Source organism: Periplaneta americana, chromosome 10 (genome assembly GCF_040183065.1).
Source record: "Periplaneta americana isolate PAMFEO1 chromosome 10, P.americana_PAMFEO1_priV1, whole genome shotgun sequence".
Lineage (NCBI taxonomy): Eukaryota > Metazoa > Arthropoda > Insecta > Blattodea > Blattidae > Periplaneta > Periplaneta americana.
The window spans coordinates 65,803,628-65,827,322 of NC_091126.1; the positions used below are offsets into that span (position 1 = coordinate 65,803,628).

A 23,695-nucleotide genomic window follows, 5' to 3' on the forward strand; every position below is an offset into this window, starting at 1 on the left:
AAGCAGATGATATAAAAAAAGCAGGCCCACTTTCATTACACTATACATTATAATTTTTGAGAATAGATACTTTAAACATCTTCCAGTCTACTTAAAACTTAATAGCTTATGAGCATGATCACACATCACTATTACGGTACCACATATGCACATCCCATAACCTAGACAGCAGGCACTTTAGCATACCATGTTTCATAATACACTTCAACTTTTCACTTTTATTACTGAAGTGTAGAGAATAATAAGAGAAAATAATAAGATGGAAAGATAATCACATACAATGTTTTTCTTTAAATTTATTTTATTTATAATTTACAACTTAGTAATGTCACCTTCAGTGTTTATGGATACAATTATGAAGTGCTAAAGTTGTTTCTTTGGAACTAACTAGCTATGCTAATACTTGTTCCAATATTCAAATGGTGCCTTACAATACGACAACAAACACATAATGTATACACGTGCGATCAGAGAAGTTTAGTAGAGAGAATATACCTTCTTTTAACAACAACAATGGGTCTTTTTTCAAAACATAGAGCCTTCATTTTTCCTAATAACATATACAATCAGAAAATTCACTTATTTCATATTATTGTTAATTGTTCTTCTTAGTATTATTTAAAGTGACAGAGTAAAGATTAATTATTTTATACAATGGCACCAGCATTGATATTATACATTATTGTTTCTCGATTTCATTGTTTTTGAGGTCAAATCCATGCTACATCTGTTCTAAAAATGAAAGTGGAAGCCAAGATAATCAAGGTGAGTAATTTTCTCCTAAAATTAAATTACATGCTACAACCATAATTTACATTATCTTATTTGTAAACTTGTGTATATATATTTCTGACATAACATCTTACGATGTCTAAAATTCCACAGAAATAAATATGCATGTGGATGTATTTAAGAATAAACTATTTTAAGATAAGATCTTTGTAATTTGCCAAAACAAATATCAAGAGTCCAGTTTATGTTTGCATGTAAAAGTTTTCAACATTTCTGATCATTCCACTTCCATACTACAGACAGGTGTTCATGCTTGACAGATAACGCTATGAACAATAGCAATGGAACCAACAGATTCATATTTTAACAATGGCAAGTATGCAATCACTCTCTGCAACATACAACTAATGGATGAGTTTAGGAAATTCTAGTACAAATAAAATTTATATCTTAACACAACAGTCAACATCAGTTTCTTGGCAACAGAGTTGCAGAAACTTAAAATATTTCTCTTCATAACTGTCTTTTAGAGTGGACCTCAACTTTCAATATACAATAATTAATAATGTTATCTTAGTTAAGATTTAGAAATGAATATACAACATTTGTTCCAAAAAGATATAGTGCAGTTTAAACTATAAAGGTCTTCACTGAAAATTGAGAACCACCTCAACATTTTTACCGATTATTATTACTAATGACTACTGAACACAAAGACCATTTTTATGATCCACATTCATTCATTGTAGAGAAATGGAATGAAGTATTGTACAATTGTTGCACAGATAGTAACCATGATATCATTCTTAAAATGAGTAAAAGGTGGCTGTATAAAAGAAGTGAATGACTACTCAAGAGAAGGGGAGGAGAAATAAATACGAGATTTTTACGATTAATGTAGTTATAATATGTGAATATTTACGTAAGCAGTAAAAATATGGGTTGTACCTTAAGGGATGCAGCCATTCTAAAGCATTAGATCATATTATTCTAATGAAATGCATAAAAATATACACAGAAGAAATTAAGGGTCCTAAATAGAAACTTAAAAAATAGCTACAGTACTTAGTCACTACAGCTACTACTGTTTTAGAAGTGGCTTCATCACCCAAGGAAATATCACACAATACAAATATGGTGCTACTCCAAGAGTATGGTAAAAAAGAGTGGGAGAAGCAAAGAGATTAAGTACATGTGCAGAGCTGAGGAATAATATTGTGATACTGGCAGAGTTCATCATGTTTCACCCACCAACTCCATAATATAGATAAATAAAAACATATGTTACATTAAATACAGTTTAACAAGTCTTATCCAGTAATTTTAAATATTTCCTACAACAATAGTTTCAATATTATCTTTCATGCACGCACGCATGCACACAAAAATGTCAGTTTCATATTTTCGTGTGATTTCATAAATAAAATCTCTCTCTCATTTAATCATGCGAAGAAGTGATCTCTATGTGAATTAAATACTATTATAGTCACAATCATGCCATGGTATGAAAGAAAAATTTCACAACCTCGAGTGGGAATCGAACCTGCGACTTCCTGTTCTCTGGTCAGGTGCTCTACCACTGAGCTATCGAGTTCGTCTCACGCCAAAGGCTCGGAATTATCCTTTCATACTGGCGACTCTGTTATAGAGTACTGTCCATAGCGTCTGATCTTAGTCAGCACTGCTTATGGCTGGAAAGAAAGTCGCAGGTTCAATTCCCGCTCGAAGTTGTGAAATTTTTCTTTCATACCATGGCATGATTGTGACTATAATAGTATTTAATTCATTAATACGTCACATCAACGGACGTATATACGTCACCCAAACATCGTAAGATGAAGATTACATTGATCTCTATGTACTTTACAGTCCCTAAATTTCTTTGCTATATAAAGACAGCAAAGATTAATTCATAACAATTTTTTTATAAACATGTATATTTTTTGAATATCTACTCTAAATAAACGCTTCTTTAAAAATGTAATATCAAAAGTAAACAGATCGTATTCAAGTTCATAGATCTGATCTTGTTTAGAAATTCATAGTCTTAATTTTAGAAGCAATGGAGGAAAGTTACATCAGTCACTTTTCTGACATGATCTTCTCTTACATTCAAGTAATTTAGTATAAATTTCTCAATAATTAATTATTACTCTTAGTTTCCTCAAATGTAAACTCACTAATAGTTTTGTAAGTACTGTCATTTTATGCTATTATTGTGTTTTAATATTTAGAAAACTTAAATTCTGACTACTTGCAGTGTATTCACAAGGTACACCTTCATAGCACTGAATGCAGAGTATACTGTTTGTTACACTGTTGGGGCAAATAATAGTCATGTTTCTGAGAACAATTACTGCCAAATAATAACAATAACTTTTTATAAGAATGGGCTGATTTTCAATTATGACTATACAAAAAAGTAGCTTGCGTTACACATATAATTCTTTTGAATGTTGTATAGTAATTGTAAAAAAATTGCAAATTATGTTATAACGACGCTCGCAACTGCCGAAGTTATATCAGCGTCGCCGGTGTGCCGGAATTTTGTCCCACAGGAGTTCTTTTAGTCCCGCACCGTGGCATTGTGGTCTAAGGCATCCTGCCTAGGACTCGCGTTACGGAATGCGCGCCGGTTCGAGTCCTCGTGGGAGAAGAAATTTTCTCATGAAATTTCGGCCAGTGTATGGGACCTGTGCCCACCCAGCATCGTGATGCACTTGGGAGCTACGATAGGTAGCGAAATCTGGTTGCGAATGCCAGCTATAACGGCTGGGGGGATCATCGTACTAACCACACGATACCTCCATTCTGGTTGGATGATTGTCCACCTCTGCTTCGACATGTGGGCGTGAGGCCAGCAGCTGGCTGGTCGGTCTAGGCCCTTCATGGGCTGTAGCGCCACGGATTATTATTATTATTATTATTATTATTATTATTATAGGAGTTCTTTTACTTGCCAGTAAATCTACTGACATGAGCCTGTAGCATTTAAGCACACTTAAATGCCATCAACCTGGGCTGGGATCGAACCCGCAACCTCGGGCACAGAAGGCCATCACTCTACTGACTGTATAGCAATTCAAATTATAGTCACAAGAAGATGAAAAAAAAAATAAGTCATCTAATCTAATTTCATAAAATTATACTGTAGGTGAATTTCTGTTATAAAATTTTTTCAATGTTCAAACTAAGATCTCAGTCATACATGATGATAAGGGGAGAAGTGGTCTATTATTTATTCTACTGGCAGAGTCAATACTTTCAAGTTACAAAACAATACTGAATATCTCGATGAAAGGTATCCATAATAACAATAAAAATAATAATAATAATAATAATAATAATAATAATAATAATAATAATAAATGAAAACAGAATTCCTATTGTCCTCTGTTTGTTGTCCCAGAACTGGATGTTCACGTCCACATTGCATCATGAAACGAGGCTGAACAGCTGTAACAGACTTTATCTTGGCTAGCCACAACACAGGTGCAACCTCTCTTTTGGTGTCAACAGTGTTTACTAAGCTCGGCCAAAGTCATCTGCTGGCATTTAAGTTTGAGCGGGGTATAAATACAATTTTGAAAGATTTCCATTGTGATTATGCAAAACTGGAAGCGTACATGTATGTAATGCAAACTTCCCAAAATATATATACAATTTTTTGGACATCTTTCATCTGGACATACTGTACATTTTGCTCTCCTCTCTCGCACAAACATGCACAAGCACTCTCACGCATGCACTCACAATCATTTCCAACATTTCAAGGAAAGTTACTGTACACAATTTTCACAGATACCTCTCTTTCTTACTTTTTAGTATATGACGAAAACATAGTTAAAAGAGAAGAAATGGAATTGGTAGGTGTTCAGGACAAAGGGAAGGGGATGCATATTCCACACAGCAGAGTTACATTTCCTTAGTACAAATGTCTTCAACCAATAGGCGAAACATTGTTTTGAAAATAAAATTTAGTCCACTGCCATGTGTCAACATTAACTGTTCTTAATGTGTCCATAATATGTCATTAGGGAATTTGAGCAAAGTGAATAAACTTTGTTCTTCCTTGAAGTGAAGAGCTCGAAATGGTAATTTTAAAGATATAACTACGTGACTGAAGAGTTTCATACAAATTATTCGTACTAAAAGTTCTATATTCCAGACTGAATCAACAAACTTGCATATATTTGTAAAAAACGTGAATGCTTTTCAATGAGATAGATATCTAAACATACAGGATGAATCATAAGTAATGTCATTATTTCAGGGAGTTATTCTTTGAAATATTTTAAACAAAAATGTTTAATACAATTTTGCTCTTTCTTGCTTCCTTTTCGAGATAAAAATTGTTTTATATGAAACATTCCATGGCGTATTTTGGGGAAGTCATTGATTTAATTCCCAATGTGCTCAGTCAATTTAAGAGAGAATGTATTATGATAATAAATGGTTAAAATAATTTTAGTTTTGTCCTTTAAATGTGCATAAATTTGATCCGAAAAACAGTAACATTTCGTTCTGCAAAGAAATTTTAAAATGATACATTTGTTCGGATCAAATTCCTGTATATTTAAAGTAAAAAAAAAAAAAAAAAAAAAAAACCAAGATTCTTCCAATCATTTATCTAGTACACTGCTCTCTTAAATTGACCGAGCACATTGGGAATTAAATCAATGGGTTTCCCAAAGCACGCTATGAAATGTTTCACATAAAACATTTTTTTCTCGAAAAGGAAGAGAAAAAAAAACGAGCAAAATTATATGAAACTTTTTTGTTTGAAATATCTAAAAGAAAACTCCATGAAATTAATGACACTACTTATGGTTCACCCTGTATAATACATTTTTATTGTTAATTCATATATTCATTCAACTAAATCATAAATCTCAACAATCCACTAAACAAAAACCATTCACATTCTTACCCCCATGCATACTACAATCAGAAACAAATACTTCCATTTCGTACATATGATGTCGTCTTTGCTTCTTTTCTTTCCTCTCTCCTTGTACGAGACTAACTAATCAACATTCTGCTCAATACATATTTTAACTATTCATTCCTGCACTGCTAACATAGAATGAATCATTTCCTAACAGAATATTATTCACAGTCAAATTCCGCAACCAAGAATGTAAAAATATTCTTTTCCAACTTCGATATCTGTGTCTTCAATTGACTCCGTAATGTCTGTAGACTCGAAATAAATAGATCATAAAGCAGCAATCATACTCGCAATTTCATTTTCTGGTAATATCTCTAATAACCTCTTCTGTGGTTTAAAAGCTATGATTTCTTAATACAGATCTGCAAATAAACTGTATGCACCCATCATTCCTAATCTAAAAACCACATAATATAGTCAATTTATATCTTACAAATTAGATTTGTTATAAGTTTTCTCAGTAATCTTTTTCAAGAAGTAATAAGTAATATTAAATTATTATGATTATGAAGATGATAACAAAGAAAGATGACGAAAGGTCATGCACTTAGAACACAATTTAAAATTAAAGGGTTATGCATATAACCAGATCTGTTTGATTCACGTAATCGAAATGTTAGAAAAAAAAAAAGGCAAAAGAAACAAAAACAGTGTTTCCTGCTCTAAAGATAAAATCCCTGGTGTACTCCCATTTGGACACATTTCTGCTCAATTTTATTTTGATGTTACAGTATTGACTTGCCCATCAATATGTCTAGAAGTAACAAGGCCTCAAAGTATTTTATGTATACAGTTATCTGTAAGTAAAGAAGGCAAGAAATTCATCTGTACACTGTAATGAGGCTACGAACTCGCTGTGTATGATATGCTCACAAATATCCTGCAGCAGGATCGAATATGCTTACATTCGCATTGTATGTATATAATAAAAAATGAAAACTGAAATTCTATACAAACTGCATCAAGTTCCGAATTAAGTTGCCATTTTGTATATGTCCATACTTGCAACATTTATTTTCCAACTGTCGAGACCATTAAGGCCAAATATTTTTTTTTAATCATGATAAAAATCAATTAGAATTGAAGATTTGTATTTTGGTGTGAGGCGGCAGCTTGAAGCCAAGCAGTGTCAGTCAACCTGCGTCAAAGGAAAACACATATTAAATGCATGTATATATTTCTTCAATAGTAACTAGACAAAGGTGAACACTAACATAGCATATAATAAATAAGGTCTATTTGTGACATTATCAATGCAGTATCATTTCACTTCTTTCCACAAACTATCTCAAATTCTGAAGACCAAAATCTTCCTTGTGTCTTCTCTCTTCTGTAATGTGGTGCAAATTCTAGGATATGAATTCTAATGGACCTGTAACCTGACTTCAGCTGTTTAAGGCTATACCAGCAATTCAGCATCTGAGATATTACACAATAAACAAAAGATTATGATACAGATTGTGTTACAAATTATGAGTCAGTTTCCTAGACAGCATATATAGAAAACTGTTATATGTATATAATAGAAGCTAACAGTCTAAACAAACTATAGTATGTAAATTAATTTACCTTATTTTTTTAACTTCAAAAATGATCAAGAGTGGTATATAGGAAAGGGATGAGTCTTAGAGGCTGGATCCTTGTTGATGAAGATACATTTCAAAAAAAAAAAAATAACAATAAAAAGCCTTGATCAACGAAATAATTGCTAATGAACTCAATGCACATATGTAACTCCTCACAACATATTGATAAGAAAAATTACTGCACCTACACACCAAGAAGCTAGTCTTCTACACCATCTCTATTCAAGTGCAAAAGGACAATTAAAAACTACAAAGGTAGTATTTAAGCAAAGAATAATAATTTTTCACTCGCAAATTCATGTAAAAAAATAAAATAATAATAATAATAATAATAATAATAATAAATTAAGGAACTTCAATATTACTCATAGGAAACCTTATAGAACAAATATCTTGGAATCAATCACAATCACAAAGTGTGCTAACCATATAATATCCCTGTACCAGTTGGATGATTGTTCATCTCTGCTGAAGCATGTGGACGTGAGGCCAGCAGTCGACTGGTCAATCTTGGCCCAACTTGGGCTGTCACACCACGGATGATAATAATAACTAGTAGGAGATTTTATATACAGCACCAGAAAAGATTTGATATTCAATTTTATACGTTCACTATCATGCAAATACTTACATTAGTTCTTCATGCTATAAATCAATGGATTCTTAATAATAATTTAAATAACTAATAGGTGATTTCTGATCTCAATGGTGTATCTAAACAAGCTAATAAACCGAGTACAGGCAGGCACATATTCATAAAAAGAAGGACACGTTGGGAAATAGGAGAGCAAGAGAGAGAATCTATGAAAAAAGAAGGTAACAAATTTAGAAAAAAGTTTAAGTGTTTCAAGACAAAGGAAGTGTCAAACAAATAAACTAGTATTGTCTGTTTATTCAGAGAGCCATTATAATTATATACATACGAATACCCGCCTCCAGAATAAGGGCCTAAGTACATAGGGAAACCACAGTCTACTATATACAGTCACGAAGCTTGAGTTTTGAGGGTGCTGGAAACAATAGACTGTGACAGTACTATTTTGCATTGCCTGTAATGAGGCGATATTAGCGATCCTAGTGGTGAGCAACTATCTAATGTTTGCATATTTACTACGTATTGAGCTTCGCGACTGTATATACTAAACTGTGGGGAAACCATGCACCATATACCCTTATTCCTGGGGTTATTCAATTACTGTTTCATAAATATTGTTCGTTGGGGTTATTCAATTACTGTTTCATAATTATTGTTCGTAAGCGCTTTATTTTATGAAACTTGTTACAATGGTGAAAGTGTTTACTTGTTTTACAGATAAAGCATGGCTTTGTGTAAATACTGAACATTTATTGGTCCCAGAGCATAGAAGTTGTGTTAATATTTAAATGGGGTTTCCATGATTTGGAAGGGAGAAATGTAACTCATACATGTTTGAATTCAGAGAGACACAAGAAAGAAACTCAATAGCATATTTATTTAATTCTGAAGAAAATATGTACAGTTGTTCCAAAAAAGATCCAGCACAATTATAATATTTTCAAAGTATCTCTTGGGCAAATCTTCGCGTGCATGTCCACTCCTGTGGAGTAACGGTTAGCGCGTCTGGCCGCAAAACCAGTTGGCCCAGGTTTGATTCCCAGTCGGGGCAAGTTACCTGGTTGAGGTTTTTTCTGGGGTTTTCCCTCAACCCAATATGAGCAAATGCTGGGTAACTTTCGGTGTTGGACCCCAGACTCATTTCACTGGCATTATCACCTTCATCTCATTCAGACGCTAAATAACCTAGATGTTGATAAAACGTCGTAAAAAAATAACCTACCAAATAACCTTTGTGTGCATTATATCATCTCGATCAGTTCACACAATACGGAAAATAATATTGCGTTATTTAAAGCCTTTTCCTCCATCCCTAAGTTTATTACATTATTATGGAGAACGAAATGGTTGAATCTAATTGATTGACCTTTAAATTAGCTCATTTTAATCACTTATACAAGGTCTTCCAATAGAATGCGACAGTTTTTATAGCCTTATTGTGGGGCAATCAAATTGAATTAACGACAACACTTTTACTAGAAACATTGTTGCAGAATGCAATTTATTAATCTGTACTTTTTTTTAATTACATTTTTTAAATGACTTCCACGACAATGAACATTCTTGCAATCTGCTCTGAAAGCTCATTACTCTCGGCAATAAACCACGATCAATGGCTCTAATTTCATTATTTATGTTTCATTTTAACTGCATTATGGTGCGTGGTCTGTTACAGTACACTTTACTTTTCAAATATTCCCATAAGAAGAAGTCGGCTGCCATAAGATCAGGAGACCGTGGTGATCAGGCAATATCTCCAAATCGCGAAATTATGTGCTCAGGAAACAATATTCACAGACAGTTCATTGATTCACATGCAGTGTGTGGTGTCGTCCCATCCTGTTGGAACCAAAACTCATTATGGTGATTCATCTCAGGCAGTTCCACTGTTCCCAACATTTCTTGGTACCGATCTGCATTGACAGTCACAGTGCAGTTATGTTCTTCAAAGAAGTATGGACCGATAATTACAGAGGCAGAAATGCCATACCACACTGTTACCTTCTCACTATGTAGTGGTTGTTTGTGCACTTGCATGAGTTGATCTTCACTCCAGTACCGGAAATTCTGTTTATTAACAAACCCAGATAGGTGGAAGTGTGCCTTGTCTGACATAATGAGTTTGTTCAAAATATCTGGATCAGCATTTCACTGAACTCTTTCCAAAACGCTAATTGAGCAGGTTTATCAGTGTCACAAAGATGGTTCAGAAGTGGAATGATTGGCAGCAAAGAATCAAAGTGATATCATGACCTCCAAATTCTCCTGATCTGAACCCTATTGAGAATGTCTGGAGCCTAATGAAGAATACTCTTCGAAAACGCCGTCACCAACCAACAACCCAGGATGAGCTCTGGTCGGTGGCACTCAAGCTTTAGGAGAAACTCGCTCTCAAAGAAAATTATTTCGAAGATCTCGCTGCTTATATGCCTGATCAACTTCGAGCAGTCATACAGCAGCAAGGTCGACAGAAATCACACCTTAAGGTTGCCAGTTATTCTTTCCCCTTGTTTTTTTCTGTTTTCTTTCTTGTATAGTTCTAGAGCCCATAGCCAAAAATTAAACTTAAGGGTCAAGGATAATAATAATAATCTGTGGTGCTAGAGCCCTTGAAGGACCCAGACTAACCAGTCAGCTGCTGGCCTCACGTTCACATGCCGAAGCAGAGGTGAACGATCATCCAACCAGAATGGAGGTACCATGTGGTTAGCACGATGATCCCCCAGCCATTATAGCTGGCTTTTGCAACCGGATTTTGCTACCTATCATAGCTCCCCAAGTGCATCACGAATAATATTTATTGTACTCTCTTTGTATGGTATCGTTCACATCTCTCATTACATGGAATGAGCTGAATTTGAAAAAAAAAAAAAAATTGTTAAGAGAATTTGAGCCTATGCCATTCTTCAACTGTCACTGGTCGATTCCAATCGGTGCTGTAACCTCTAACAGTGTAGCTATGACGCAGCTCTCCGATTTGTTCTTTCTCTTTCTTCCATATTTGAATAAGGATTCAGTTAACATGTAAACTTACCTGAAATGCAAAAAACGTGCTTGTGAGAATGCAGCATCGGGAATCTGTCACATGCGCTATCAAGAGTGCACTCAATCTTTTTTGGAGCGATTGTACATTATTTCAGTATGACGGCACACGCAATAAATATGTTTTATAATAATTCTGATATCTAAATAACCAGCCACATGTTTATTTGTAGATGAAATTTCACTCATCTTCCATATTAAATGAAAGTGAAAAATTGTTAACTATATAAAAAGGGGGACTCTTGAAATGCATGCCTCACAGTTAATTTCTACACAGGAAGTTAAAAAGGCTTTTAATATCTTTCCAAATTGCTGAGCATGTCATATCTAATAAGGCCATTTTCAACTCTTGCTTTGATATATAGTTCCCTAGGTAATATACCACTTAGTTCTTCATATTAACACTAGAAAATCGTTATTGGTAATTAACTATATTCTTAAGTGATATATAGTCATTTCTACTACACAGAAAATTTAGATCCATAAATTTTCGATAATCAAGAGCATGATAAGGGGTTGCTTATCACATGGAATGTAGACCTACTGGTAATGTAAAGTTATTGAACTGTACACTTCACATCTGGAACAAATCTAGCAGTCTTATATAGAGCAGAGGCTGACGCATACATGTAAGAAGATACTGAAATATCACTGTCTTTGTCTGCAGCATGTCGTCCCATGGATTTTGCCTGTGTGTCTTATGCAAACTTAAATTTACAGTCTTCGATTTATTTTTTCTGATACATGTAGCTAACAACTACTTAAAACTGAAGAATGGTGATTTCGTGCATAGCATTTGGCTGCAACACTTGCAAGATAAAAGAATTAAACAACAATTCCACACGCAAGTATGCACTAGTAACTAAAATTTATTGATGAGTTCATTCTGATACTCAACATCTATAGACATACACATTATTTATAACATCGAATTTAATACATCGGAACGCTGTTGTGACATTATGTGTAAAATGAATCACTACTTGCATAACAAATTATACACAACCTTATTTTGATACAGGTAAATATTTATTAGTCCTACTGCATAGAATTGATGTTTTACCATGACAAATTTTGTTTATTGGACATTATAAGGCAAATCTTCAGTAAATATAATTTTATATTATATATTATCAAATAAACATAAAAAGAGCCATCGGTGTAGCTTAGGCGGTAGCACGTTTGCCTGCTGATTCAGAGTTGTGCTCAGTCATGGATTCGATTTCTGCTTGGGCTGATTACGTGGTTGAGTTTCTTTCCGAGGTTTTCCTCAACAATAAGGCGAATGTCAGGTAATCTATGGCAAATCCTCGGTCTTACCTCACCAAACACCATCTCCCTCCTTTCACTAATTCCATTGATGCTAAATAACCGAGTAGTTGATACAGTGTCATTAAATAACCAAATTAAAAAAACAAACATTGTGTTGTGAGTACATTTTTGTCACCATTTTCAAAAACAAAAAATTCATGACATGAGTGGTATCAGTTTCACTTTAAAATAAAATGTTTTAGCAAGTAAAATTATATATCAATAGATGCTAATATAAATAGTTGCTGTTTAGCCAACTGTCCGAAGACAGGTCTGAATGTCACAAGTGATACCAACAAGGCACCACTTATGGGGCACCTAAGCCAGGAGATAATGAAGTAGGGTGACTAGTTCCTTTCCCCCTCCATTGCATACATCGCTGACTAGCTACTAGTAATATCATAAATTTTTCTTCAATGTGGTACAGTTATTTATTATGGTTTCAAAACAGTTGAAAATGATAGAGAATGAAATAGGTCTACCCTCTGAAACATTAGAAGGGTAATGAAGCTATTAACCTGTAAAGGAGTAGCATTATATATTTTATATGCAGAACACAATATGTAACAAGTTAATTTTGACTCCAGAAGTTTAAAAGAGGGGCAATGACTTCAAAATTCCATTTAATATAAACCGAAAACTCATATTATGATTCAGGTTAGAGGTTTCCAAGCTTTTAAACAAAGTTAGCAATATTTCACTAGTACAGGCTGTATATTTTCTGCTCGCCTCACCCAGTAGCGCTCGGAAGCCATTCCAGTTGTGAAGCATACAGTTCAATGTGTACTGTCACCTAGGGAACTATCACAATACATTGTCATTCCAGTTAAAAATGTAAATAGCTAATTAAAGATATATTCGCAGCCGGATTATTATTATTATTATTATTATTATTATTATTATTATTATTATTATTATTATTATTGAGAACAAGCCTGGATTCAGACTTGCTACAATATATGCAAGCACTACCAATTATCTAACAAATTAATATCGATATAATTTCTGCTATTACTGTAATCGCGAAAATTCTCATTACAAACCACCCACTTCGAAAGTATAATGTTAATGTATTAATTGTTTTATAACGTTACTTTAATTCCAAAACCTCGTAACTGGTTCGGATATGGATTTTCACTTTTTGCGCATTTTTGAAAATATACCCAGAGAGAGAGAAGTTAAGTGGTTTCGTAACAGCTCAGTATTAATGCTAGTTCTCTAAATTAAGTTTAACTGTTTTATCACCAGATGGATCTGTGACTATACTTTCAAAATGAAGTAAAAAGTGAAAATCGACATCTGAGGCAGTAACGAAGTTTTGGAATTAAGGTAAAGTATGTAGGACTTACATAATGACAATGTAACATGATACAGTATAATCCCTCTTAACTGGCACCAATGGGACCAGACAAGTTCCAGATACGAGATTTTTCCGGATAATTGAATAAGTATTTTAACAAATTACCTGTTCGTATTTTATGATGCCAACCTGTTGAAACTGCAGCCATATGAAGCTTATTTCTCAGTCATTTGATCATAACTAAATAACATAAAACTGTGTGGATTTTCTTTATTAAAACACATCACTTAACACAAAAATACACTAATTCTCGGTTCGAATAATCACTGAACAATCTTTGCTTTGTCTGAAGCCCTTAGACGAGATTTTCATTACACATGCTTGTGTTGTTTTAGGAAGACACCATGGTAATAAACCAGTCTCATCAGCGTTATGTATTTGTTCCCCACTAACATTACTCTTAGACACAATTTTCTGCAACTGATTAATAAACTGATCTACGGACACTTCGGCGACACTCCTTTGTTCACCAGACACATCTAGTTTTCGGATTCCATGTCTCTTTGAATCTGTTAAGCCACCCAACGGAAAATCCACACTCACCTTGCAGTTTCATTTTCTGGTGCAATTCCTTGGCTTTTTCTTGTAGTGTCAGCCCAGAAATGCACATTCCCTCTGATCTTTTAATTACGAACCATTCATATAGAACACGATCTAATTCTTCATAGTGGGGATGATGTACAGTTTTCCGATTTTCCGCAACTTTCGTAGATTCAATGTTACTCATGAACTGCCGGAGTTGACTACCTTCTTTCTTTATATCGTATACAGTTGAACTTCCAACTTTTTATTCATTCATTAATTTGGATCTACTAACTCCTCTCTCCATTTTCTCGAGTAATTTAAGCTTTTGCTTCAGTGTGAGGATGTTCCTTTTACACTTAGCGATAGTAGCCATGATTCTATCTATTACATGAATGAAACTTTTGTGTGAGATCGTGTGTATTTGCTTGGTTTCCACACAAAACCAATCTGCGGAAAGTGTAAAATTCCACATTCAGTATTCCCAACCTAACACACATAATAATTTCCCTCTTCTTACCGCTTAAGTGACATATTGATTTTACTGCTTTAGGCTTTTAACATATTATTTTTAGAGACGTTCAATATAGTAATAATTATAAATTGGAAACTTACCACTGCAATTTCACCTAAATTGCACTGTTAATTATTGTTTTTAATTATTTGCAAAAATTAAGTAAACTCTAAATCATTACATAACCTTACCGTTTGTTTTAAGTTCGCATTTATAGACTGGAGGAAAAAAAGACAGACGTATATCACAGCCTGCTGGAGTATAGTAAACACAGAAAACATTTTAAAGCAACAATGTTGAAGATAGATATTTTTGTTTTGCAAATTTGCCATCATTGAACAGAAACCAAGATGGAGATTTCATTGTAACTAATTAGAAATTCCTCTTTCAGGTATGTAATAAAGGATCTTCGCACAAAATAATGTACGATACATGAGCGGTATGTTTTCTTTCAATTCTTGGAAATTAAAAAAGCTCAACTACGTTTCGCTTTTTCAAACTTTTCCTCGAACATGAAAACTTCAACATACCGCTCTTGTAACGCATATTACTATTACGTGCTATAGGAACAGAGACTTTCACACTTTCCTAGTTAGACTCATCCAACACTCCCTCGAAATGGGCGAGTCTCTGCGCATTGTTTGCAAGGGCCAAGTGGCAACTTACCAACGCTATCTGATCTACCCCAGAAACATAACAGGGTTTTCTGTCTATGTTTTTATGTGTGAACAATGTAAAGACATAACAGAGTTTTCTGTCTGTTTTCATGCGTGAACAATGTAAAGAGTAAACACAATATGTGGCCTGTGCGATCCACGAAAACCACTCATATCTTTTGTCTGACTCTTCCCTTTTGCATGAATGACTTTTTTTTTGCCTAGCCAAAAGTGCCGTTGTTCTGGTATTGTTAGATATTTGGGTGCTGGATATGAGGGATTTTACTGTATATTAAAATTTACTTCATAAATCAAAGAACTATCTTATTTAACCAGGAAACTTTAATTGTGATGATATAATACAAATAAATCACAATACTCACTCATGTGCTCAATACAGGACACATAAAAATGCATGCCATTTTGAAGTATATTACAATGCTGCCATTAATATTTTTCATACAAAAACTGTAGAACAGTAATAAAAATTAACCAGAAATAAGTTCCAAATATTACAGGAATATGTTTCGTTAAGTACAACATATTTGGGAGCATAATGTGAATTATTTTCCACTCCTTTCCCCAAAATAAAAGTGAAACTGATAAAATGAAAACCACATTTCTCTAGATTTTTTAAAATAAATTTATATTACAAGCAAACACGAGTAAAGCACCAATTAATACATAACTTTCGAAGAAAATAATATTACATAAACAAATGTTCTGAAATAACAATTTAAGAGTATAATTAACTTTGGAGTACTTATAATTATACTCAATTTGTCCTTCGTTGTTAAATTTTGATCCCTTCACGGACTCCGTGTACTATTCGCTTTATACTACAGTAGAATTCATGAACAAATATTGTCATAGAAAGTAAAATCTTGTATTACATTAGAAATCAGGAATTCGTTATTTCTTTTAAATTCTGTTCGTGTGACTGAGTTTTATCAGAATCAAGCAAAAACATTAAAATCCACTAAAACAGTAGCTTCTAAAATATTAAGAGAAAAGTTACTCATCAAGTTGAGTACATGCACAAACATCTGAAAGGGTTTCATTTTATTTTACATGTGCAAACAATAAAATTCTATTATAGTCTCAAAATTTATGAATAGGAAAGTATCACTATGTACAGAGTATAAAAAAGACTTTTTAATGGGAAAGGAAGGTAGGTGTTCAGGTTCGGAATTATTGCAGTTAAAGTAGTAAGAGTTACTATAAATATCAAATCACATCAAAGTATTCACAATTCCTCGAAGTTAGCAAATAGTACCAATGTAACACATACAATAAAACTGTCGAATTCTAGATTAAGTTATAATAATACTTAATTTAAAAATACGAAGATAATATTTTCAAAATCTATTGATATGGATTTTTAATTCTTGCCTCTCACAAAATAGAATATTCTAAAAAATGAGCTCAATATAGTGCCACAATAAATAACTTTCGGTATAGAAACTGAGTTGCAAGCTCAAAAAATCAGATAAAGCAATCACATAAACAATGCTACAAAATTTATGAAAAACACTGCCAATTTTTTTAAACTTATTTTTCATATACGGAAGTAAGAACATCACAGTCCAATTATGTGTATATACTGATTTCTTCTAATATGGCGCAACAGCTCGATATTGGGCATTGGCATCCTATACCAAGCATCTCCAAATTCGTCTCTCCTGCGCCATTCTCTTCCATTTCCCTACTCCTAGTGTCTTCCTCACATTCTCCTCCACCACAACAATGCACTTGTTTAATTTATCCATACGCCTTTTACCTACAATAGAGGTGTACATTTTTTTTAGGATGTTTCACCTCCCATATGCTGGACATGTCCAGGTCACTGCTCTCTCTTAAGCCTAACCACTATGAATATGCATACGTCTGTACAAATCATAAAATTCCTTGTTATATCTTACTCTCCAAACCTCATTTTCCTTAACTGGTTCCCAAAATGGTCTTTCAAAGGAATTTACGACAATTTCTGCATTTTTGTTAAAGTCCAACTCTCACATCCAAATTACAGCACTGGTCTAATTATTATTTTATAGAACGTAGCCAATGTGGCTGGCATCAATATATAAATGATCCTTCAGGTTGACGGGCCAAGGTTTACTGGCAGTCTTGCATCCAGACATTTTGTCTACTTCTATGGTAGACATCTTTAGTGGTGAGGCACACGCAGGAGAAGTGATCTGATTGGTGTACCAGAGGTCTCCATTTGCTTCACCACTGAAGATGTCTACCATAGCTGTAGACGAAATGTCTAGATGCAACAACGCTGCCAGTATACCATGGCCTCTCAGCCCAAAGAATCCTTTATATATTATTTTATATAATTTTAATTAGGTAACATGATTTACTTTTTAAGTTTTAAATACTGGTAGCAATGGAAAAAAAATGCTTTATTTGATAATTTATTCTCCGTTTAATTACAGAATCCTATATTCTTCTCTATCCTTGTGGATTTTTTATCCAAAACAAGCAAATCCTTCCACTACTCTTAGACACAAAACAGAAGTATTTTTATAGGTCACTCGTTATCTCGTGAAATCAAACACTTGTGTGCGCTGTAGCTCATAGTAAGAACCTTATGGTGGGAGTAAGCGAGCTAAACTACCTGCAAGTAGAAGTGTAGCGAGGGAGGGAAGCTTCCCATTCACTTCTTCATTCCCCTTACACACAGTTTGGTTTCACAAGATACCGAATGGCCTGTAAGACCTGATACCAATTCTAACACAAAGGAATTGATATTCAATATTCAACATATTTTACCCAGTATAATTACTATCTTTCAGAAAGTCTGTGAAAGCAGCAAAAAGACATAACTGGTAGAATGAAACATTTGTGTATATTTCAACAGCATTAAGTCACAAAACAAGAAAATGTTACTAATTTACAAAAATTGATACAAACAGTAGCATATAGCAAAGAAATACTGGACAAAACATTAAAAAAACAAATTTCGAAGGCATTCCCTACGTTAATATCTTTTATAGAGTAATTAAATAAAAAAAGTTTGTAATTTCTAAAACTATATTTTCAAATGCAAGGCAATCTTTGTAAAACCTATTTGTTTATGCATTAATATAAAAGTGTTCAGAAAAAGAGTTAGGTTAAGTAAATTATGTAATTAGAGAATTTACTTCTTGAGAAATGAAAATAATTACATTAAGAAAAACCTCAAATTATCAAGATGCACCGAACATATTTTTGGAATGACTGTTAACATTCTTTATGCTTAAATCTCCATGACATCAATATATGAAGAAAGTAGTAATGAAGAACCAGACATTATAAAACTTAAGACCGAAGGTAGTGTGAAGATAGAGGAGTTGATAGCACAGAATAATCAATTAAAGAAGAAAATAAGTGACTACGAATTAAGTATGAGGAAAAGAAATCTAATAATTTTCAGTGTTGAAGAAATGGGTCGTAAAAAATTTTGGAGACAGTACATGACATGTGTAAAGTAATCTTTAATCTAGAAGTGAAGGAAGAGCATATTGATCATCATATTGTTACTTTTATTGTGACTCCAGAAGGCACCATTCTTCACAATATGTATAGATTAGGGAAAGATTCAAATAGACCTATTCTAATGAGTTTTAAGAATACAAGAATCAGGAAAGTTGTCCTGAATAACCTAGGAAGCCTTAGTTGCACAAAAGTGAGAGCAGAAAAAGATCTTTCATTTGAAATAAAAAATAGAAGAAATTTGCTACTCTCATTTATGAAAGCAGCTAGGAGTGAATGGAACATTTTATGATCTGGAGTTCTGCATAAGGAACGAAGATCACCCAGAATTTGGATTATGTGTATGTATAATGATGCAATTAACTAATTTTTAGTATCTTATACAAGAAAGTATTTAAGAACAAAATTATGATTTTCATAAGTTATAATGGGATTGTATATTTTTAAATTAATATTTTGTGTCTATCTAAGGAATCAGCTGACACTACTGAAATGTATGTTGACTGGGAATAATTACTTCTACTGATACAAAAACAAACTGCTAACGCACTTGATTATGAAGTAAAAATGTATTAATACTGGAATTGTGAATACAAAGAAACTGTGATGGCCAATGACACTATAAGTAATTGGGTTCTGTTATTTTTAACATGCTTTCAGTACACATATAGTGAGTTATCTTATAAGGTATTCAGCCTTTGTACAGTTGGTTTTCTCCGAGGTCAAAAGAGCAGAACCATTGCAAGATTCTTTCACCTCTTAAGTGAACTCACCATAATGAGTAATTCTATTATTTTAAGTTGAACATTAATGTAATCCAAATATGGACTTAGAATAATGCAGCTTTTAGCAGCATAAGCACATTGCTGTCCACATTCATGAAGTATGTTTCCACTACATTACCAGCCATGTGATGAGAGACAAAGTGGAATGCCGTAGCCACATGTAGTTTACCTGTCCGGACCAGGAACGTCTTTTGTCGTTGGATGCCTTCATCCTGGCCCCTACCACTTGGCACTCGGCTGCTGGGACGTAGGTTGCGCCCCTGCGGGATGCGAGGGGGAAGCTTTCTCTGTCATTCCTATCAACATTGGTACTCTCATATCGGGGACAAAATAAATAAAGCTTGTAACCCCCTACCCTGTGTCCCCACATTAAAGAACAAGTAACTAAATTTGCACGCAGTGCAAATTTAACTATTTCAAATATAAAAAGACTAAACATTTCCAATTGAAAAAAATCTTAATTTAACGATATATTCTGACAACATAGAATAGAAAAACAAATTCAAATTCAGCGATTAAAAATATTCGCACATGAATATGCACATCCTAAAAAGATACGAGTGTCACAAAAGTGACATATATTTTCTCATTTACATTTTGTACATATATTATCAGTTATATACCTCTCTATATTATGCTGCCACATTCTTACATTAAACTTTACATTCCATCTCTACTACCACATTCAACAAGTGCAAGCGTGCTGACACATCTGAACACACACACTGATTTGCAAATTCACATGAAAAATAAATAAATAATTAAATAAAAAAAGGAAAGACAGAAATAAATAGAAGTACAAGAGAAGCGGGGATAATAGAAACAGTGCAGAAAAGACACTGAACTTGTCTTGGACACTGTATTGCTTAAAATTTAATTAATTTTTCTCAAATTTACACCAGAATTAACACTTCATTTTTCACAAATTTACACAAGAATCAATGCTTCAAAGTATCATGAATATTATCTTTTAAAGGATTTGCTTTCGCTCACTCAAATGTAACAAATTGTTTTGTGAAATATTTCGAAATCATGCCCCCTCCTTTTTTTTCTTTTACTTTAAACAAAAACACATTAATTTATTACTAAAAATTATTGTATTTCATGTGTATCTTTCCCGGACAAACTGACCCACAAATGCATAATATAAACAAACTTAATGCAAGAGTTTAGGGAACATTATCTGTACATGCATAGATGGTATGCCTAAAGTCACTTTTTATATTTCAAATATGCTGAAAGCTTGAATTTTCACGAACATTTCCAAATAGACTTTTCACAGTATCCTAATAATTTCTCTTCATACCTCTCATAGAGAGAAAGTAAAATAAAAACACACATACCCACATATAACAAAACTTGAATTATACGTTTTTCAAAATTTCTTTTTAAAAAATTGGAACACGTCAGAATTTTAAAACTATCTTCTATAATGTATAGAAATATAAAGCATAAAAACAGAAAAAAAGAAAAAAAAAGAAAAGAGATTTGTTGGTTAACTTATACTGCCCAACACTTAGCCAATTTACTTCATTCGTACACTTGTCTCCATTTAACAAATGCCCATTTCCTATTTGCGTGCTTCATTCACGTACACTGATGTCTATCATTACAAAACGAAGGTTTTGAACGAGTGAAATTTAAACAATCATGTTCCCATTCCCTTTCTACAAAAGTCTTCAATAATAATTGCGGTAACATATGCCACCGAGAGATGAGAGTGAAGTAACAACAGTCCTGTAAACAGAATTCCACTTTACCTTTAAGCATGAACAAGATTACGTTTCACATGCAGGAAACTTACTATATGGAGCTCTATAGCTTTATTTTTTCACTCTATGAATGATGCACTAAGAATTTTTTTTAGAAGTTTATTTTCCTCAGCTGGAAATGAACTCAACAGTCCAGAGGCAAGCATGGTACTCTACCCACTGACCCATCAATGACGTAAAAAAAATAATAAGACTTGATAACGTATAATTCAAATTGCACTGAACTTATTTACTCATCCTGCATATTCTCTCTATCTCACACATAAACGCTAATGCAACATGTGACAGAATAACATGTCAGTGTTATCTAAATTATACATGTACTGAACATAATTATAATTCAATAATTTACACTGAAACACAGGAATATGTACTAAATTCTTTCGTTGTTTAAATAATAATATGCTTATCACTTAATAATACATTATGATAATATTGGTTATAACATGACATTGACCAACACTTCAACAAAGTTTATTTTTTATTAAAAAAATTGAATATTATAAGAGATTCCAGTACTCCAAAAAGATTCGCGCATTTTTGCAAGGAGTTTGGTCTAGGACAAAAACTCTTGTTACTGAAGTATCTCTGTCTGCAGTGAAGGGATCTATAAAAATCCTACAAAACCATCTCTGCACTTGAATAGACTGATCTCTTTTCTATGGTGATATGCTCACTCTTAAGGTGGGTCCTGCAACTAGTGCTGAACAGACATCTGCGATCACCTGATAGATACTCAGAAGAACTGAGGTTTCTACTGATAGCAATAATGATTTGTTTAATCGTTTTCAGTTATTTACAATTGTATTATTTTCTTTTCCTTTTTCCTTCCCCATAGTTTCCTCTTTTCCATTATATTTGTTTACCTTTTATTTATTTTTTAATAATTTTATGGTAAACTTCGTCTTTTAGGCAGCCTCCACTTGGAGGAAGCTGAATAAATAAAGTTTATTTAAAATAAATAGAAAAATATTAACAAAACAATTTTTGCTTTCTGTTATGCCAAGAACTGAAAATCATATAAACAATTGAAGAGTCCACTGCAAGAATGATGGATGTCACTTTCTTGTCGAAAATGAACCAAGACTGTCAATGCATAACTTAAGACATACAGAGTTACATGGCATTAACACTGATAGTCATTGTCCAGTAATGATCGGAAAATCACAGTTAAGCTTTGAGTGCTAAGCATTTCAAACTTTCAATTGTTTCTCCTGCAAAATGTATTCCAAATGACATCCATCATTCTTGCAGTGGACTCTTCAATTGGTCTGTGCCCCCATCCTCCCCATTGAAGATACTGTATTTCTGGAAACTACTAATAATTTCTCTTCAACTAAAATAAAATCTATTTGTTAAGTTTCTTATTACGGCATCATAATGTTTAACTCTTCACCTTCATCTTCTGTTCTTTGTCTCAGTGCCTTACATCATATATTATATCTTTTACAAAATTACGTAAATCATTACCGGCACCTTTGTTATGAAGGATCTTTCTTATTCTGTCACTAATAACTGTTGTAACAAATGAGTGCTGTCTTTCTGTTCTTTTTGTAAAGCTGAATGCCTTTCAATGCGTAAAATATTGCATCCTTAAGTGGTTCTTCATAATATGGTTCAGATGTGTAAAAAATCTGTCATTATATGGTTCAGATATGTAGGCCTAATAAGACTTCATGATTCAATGATATTCCTGAGTACATCAGATACGTACAAGTTAATATCGCTATCTTGCAATTCTGAACTTATCTCAGTGCTATTGAACTTAAACCTAGACCAACTCTATAGTAGTAATCTTCTTGAGAAGACCTTCATTGATGCTTTCGTATTTGGGCGATTCTAGGATTAGGACACAGTTTCGTGTCTCAGCTTCATAAAACTGTTTACTGTGCTGGCAGAGATATTCCAAATAATTTTCCATGATGAAGGCTTATACCCCTTCAGTTTCCTCCAAGTTGTCTTTGAAAATTATTGAAAAATAGGAAAGAAAAAAATACTATATGCTATTATACAATTTGTCATTAGCATGGACGTAAACATATGTTTACTTCACTTTCAAATAGTTAGTATTTGTTATAAAGAATAATTTTTCCACAAGTAAAAGTGCAATGAGAGGCTATAAAACTTTGCTCCTAAGTTCTATGTCATTAGCATAGATGAATTTAATTTCACCGTAGGAAGAAAGAGAGTTTTTTTTTTTTTCCTGGGGTTTAATAGTATGTGTGGTAGCAATGATCCAAGCTACAGTGAGTGACAGTGTGTTGTGGATGCAGCTTGTGAAACTGATATTTCTACAAATATTTTTCTTCAGAAACTGAAGTTAATATACAAATTGTCATTAGCATGGGCTATGTATAATTCAGTGTAATAGTAGTAAAATTCTGATATC

General features: G+C 33.3%; 1 protein-coding gene across 5 annotated transcripts in view; it reads right to left on the reverse strand.

Moving 5' to 3' along the window:
• Positions 1-279: 279 nt before the first annotated feature.
• LOC138707757 (dnaJ homolog subfamily C member 5-like) overlaps positions 280-23,695 on the reverse strand; it is a 114,856-nt gene continuing 91,440 nt past the window's right edge. For 2 of the 5 annotated variants that reach the window (XR_011334356.1, XR_011334354.1), the window contains 2 exons: positions 19,704-19,830; positions 280-6,821 (listed from right to left, as the gene is read on the reverse strand). Coding sequence is in view for 2 of the 5 variants with exons in the window: in XM_069837621.1 (XP_069693722.1) it covers positions 19,754-19,830 (77 nt within the window). In the remaining 3 variants the exon portion in view is untranslated. Of the gene's footprint in view, positions 6,822-13,772; positions 19,831-23,695 lie in introns of those variants that run through there. The other 3 variants (XR_011334355.1, XM_069837621.1, XM_069837622.1) reach the window with 3 other exon arrangements.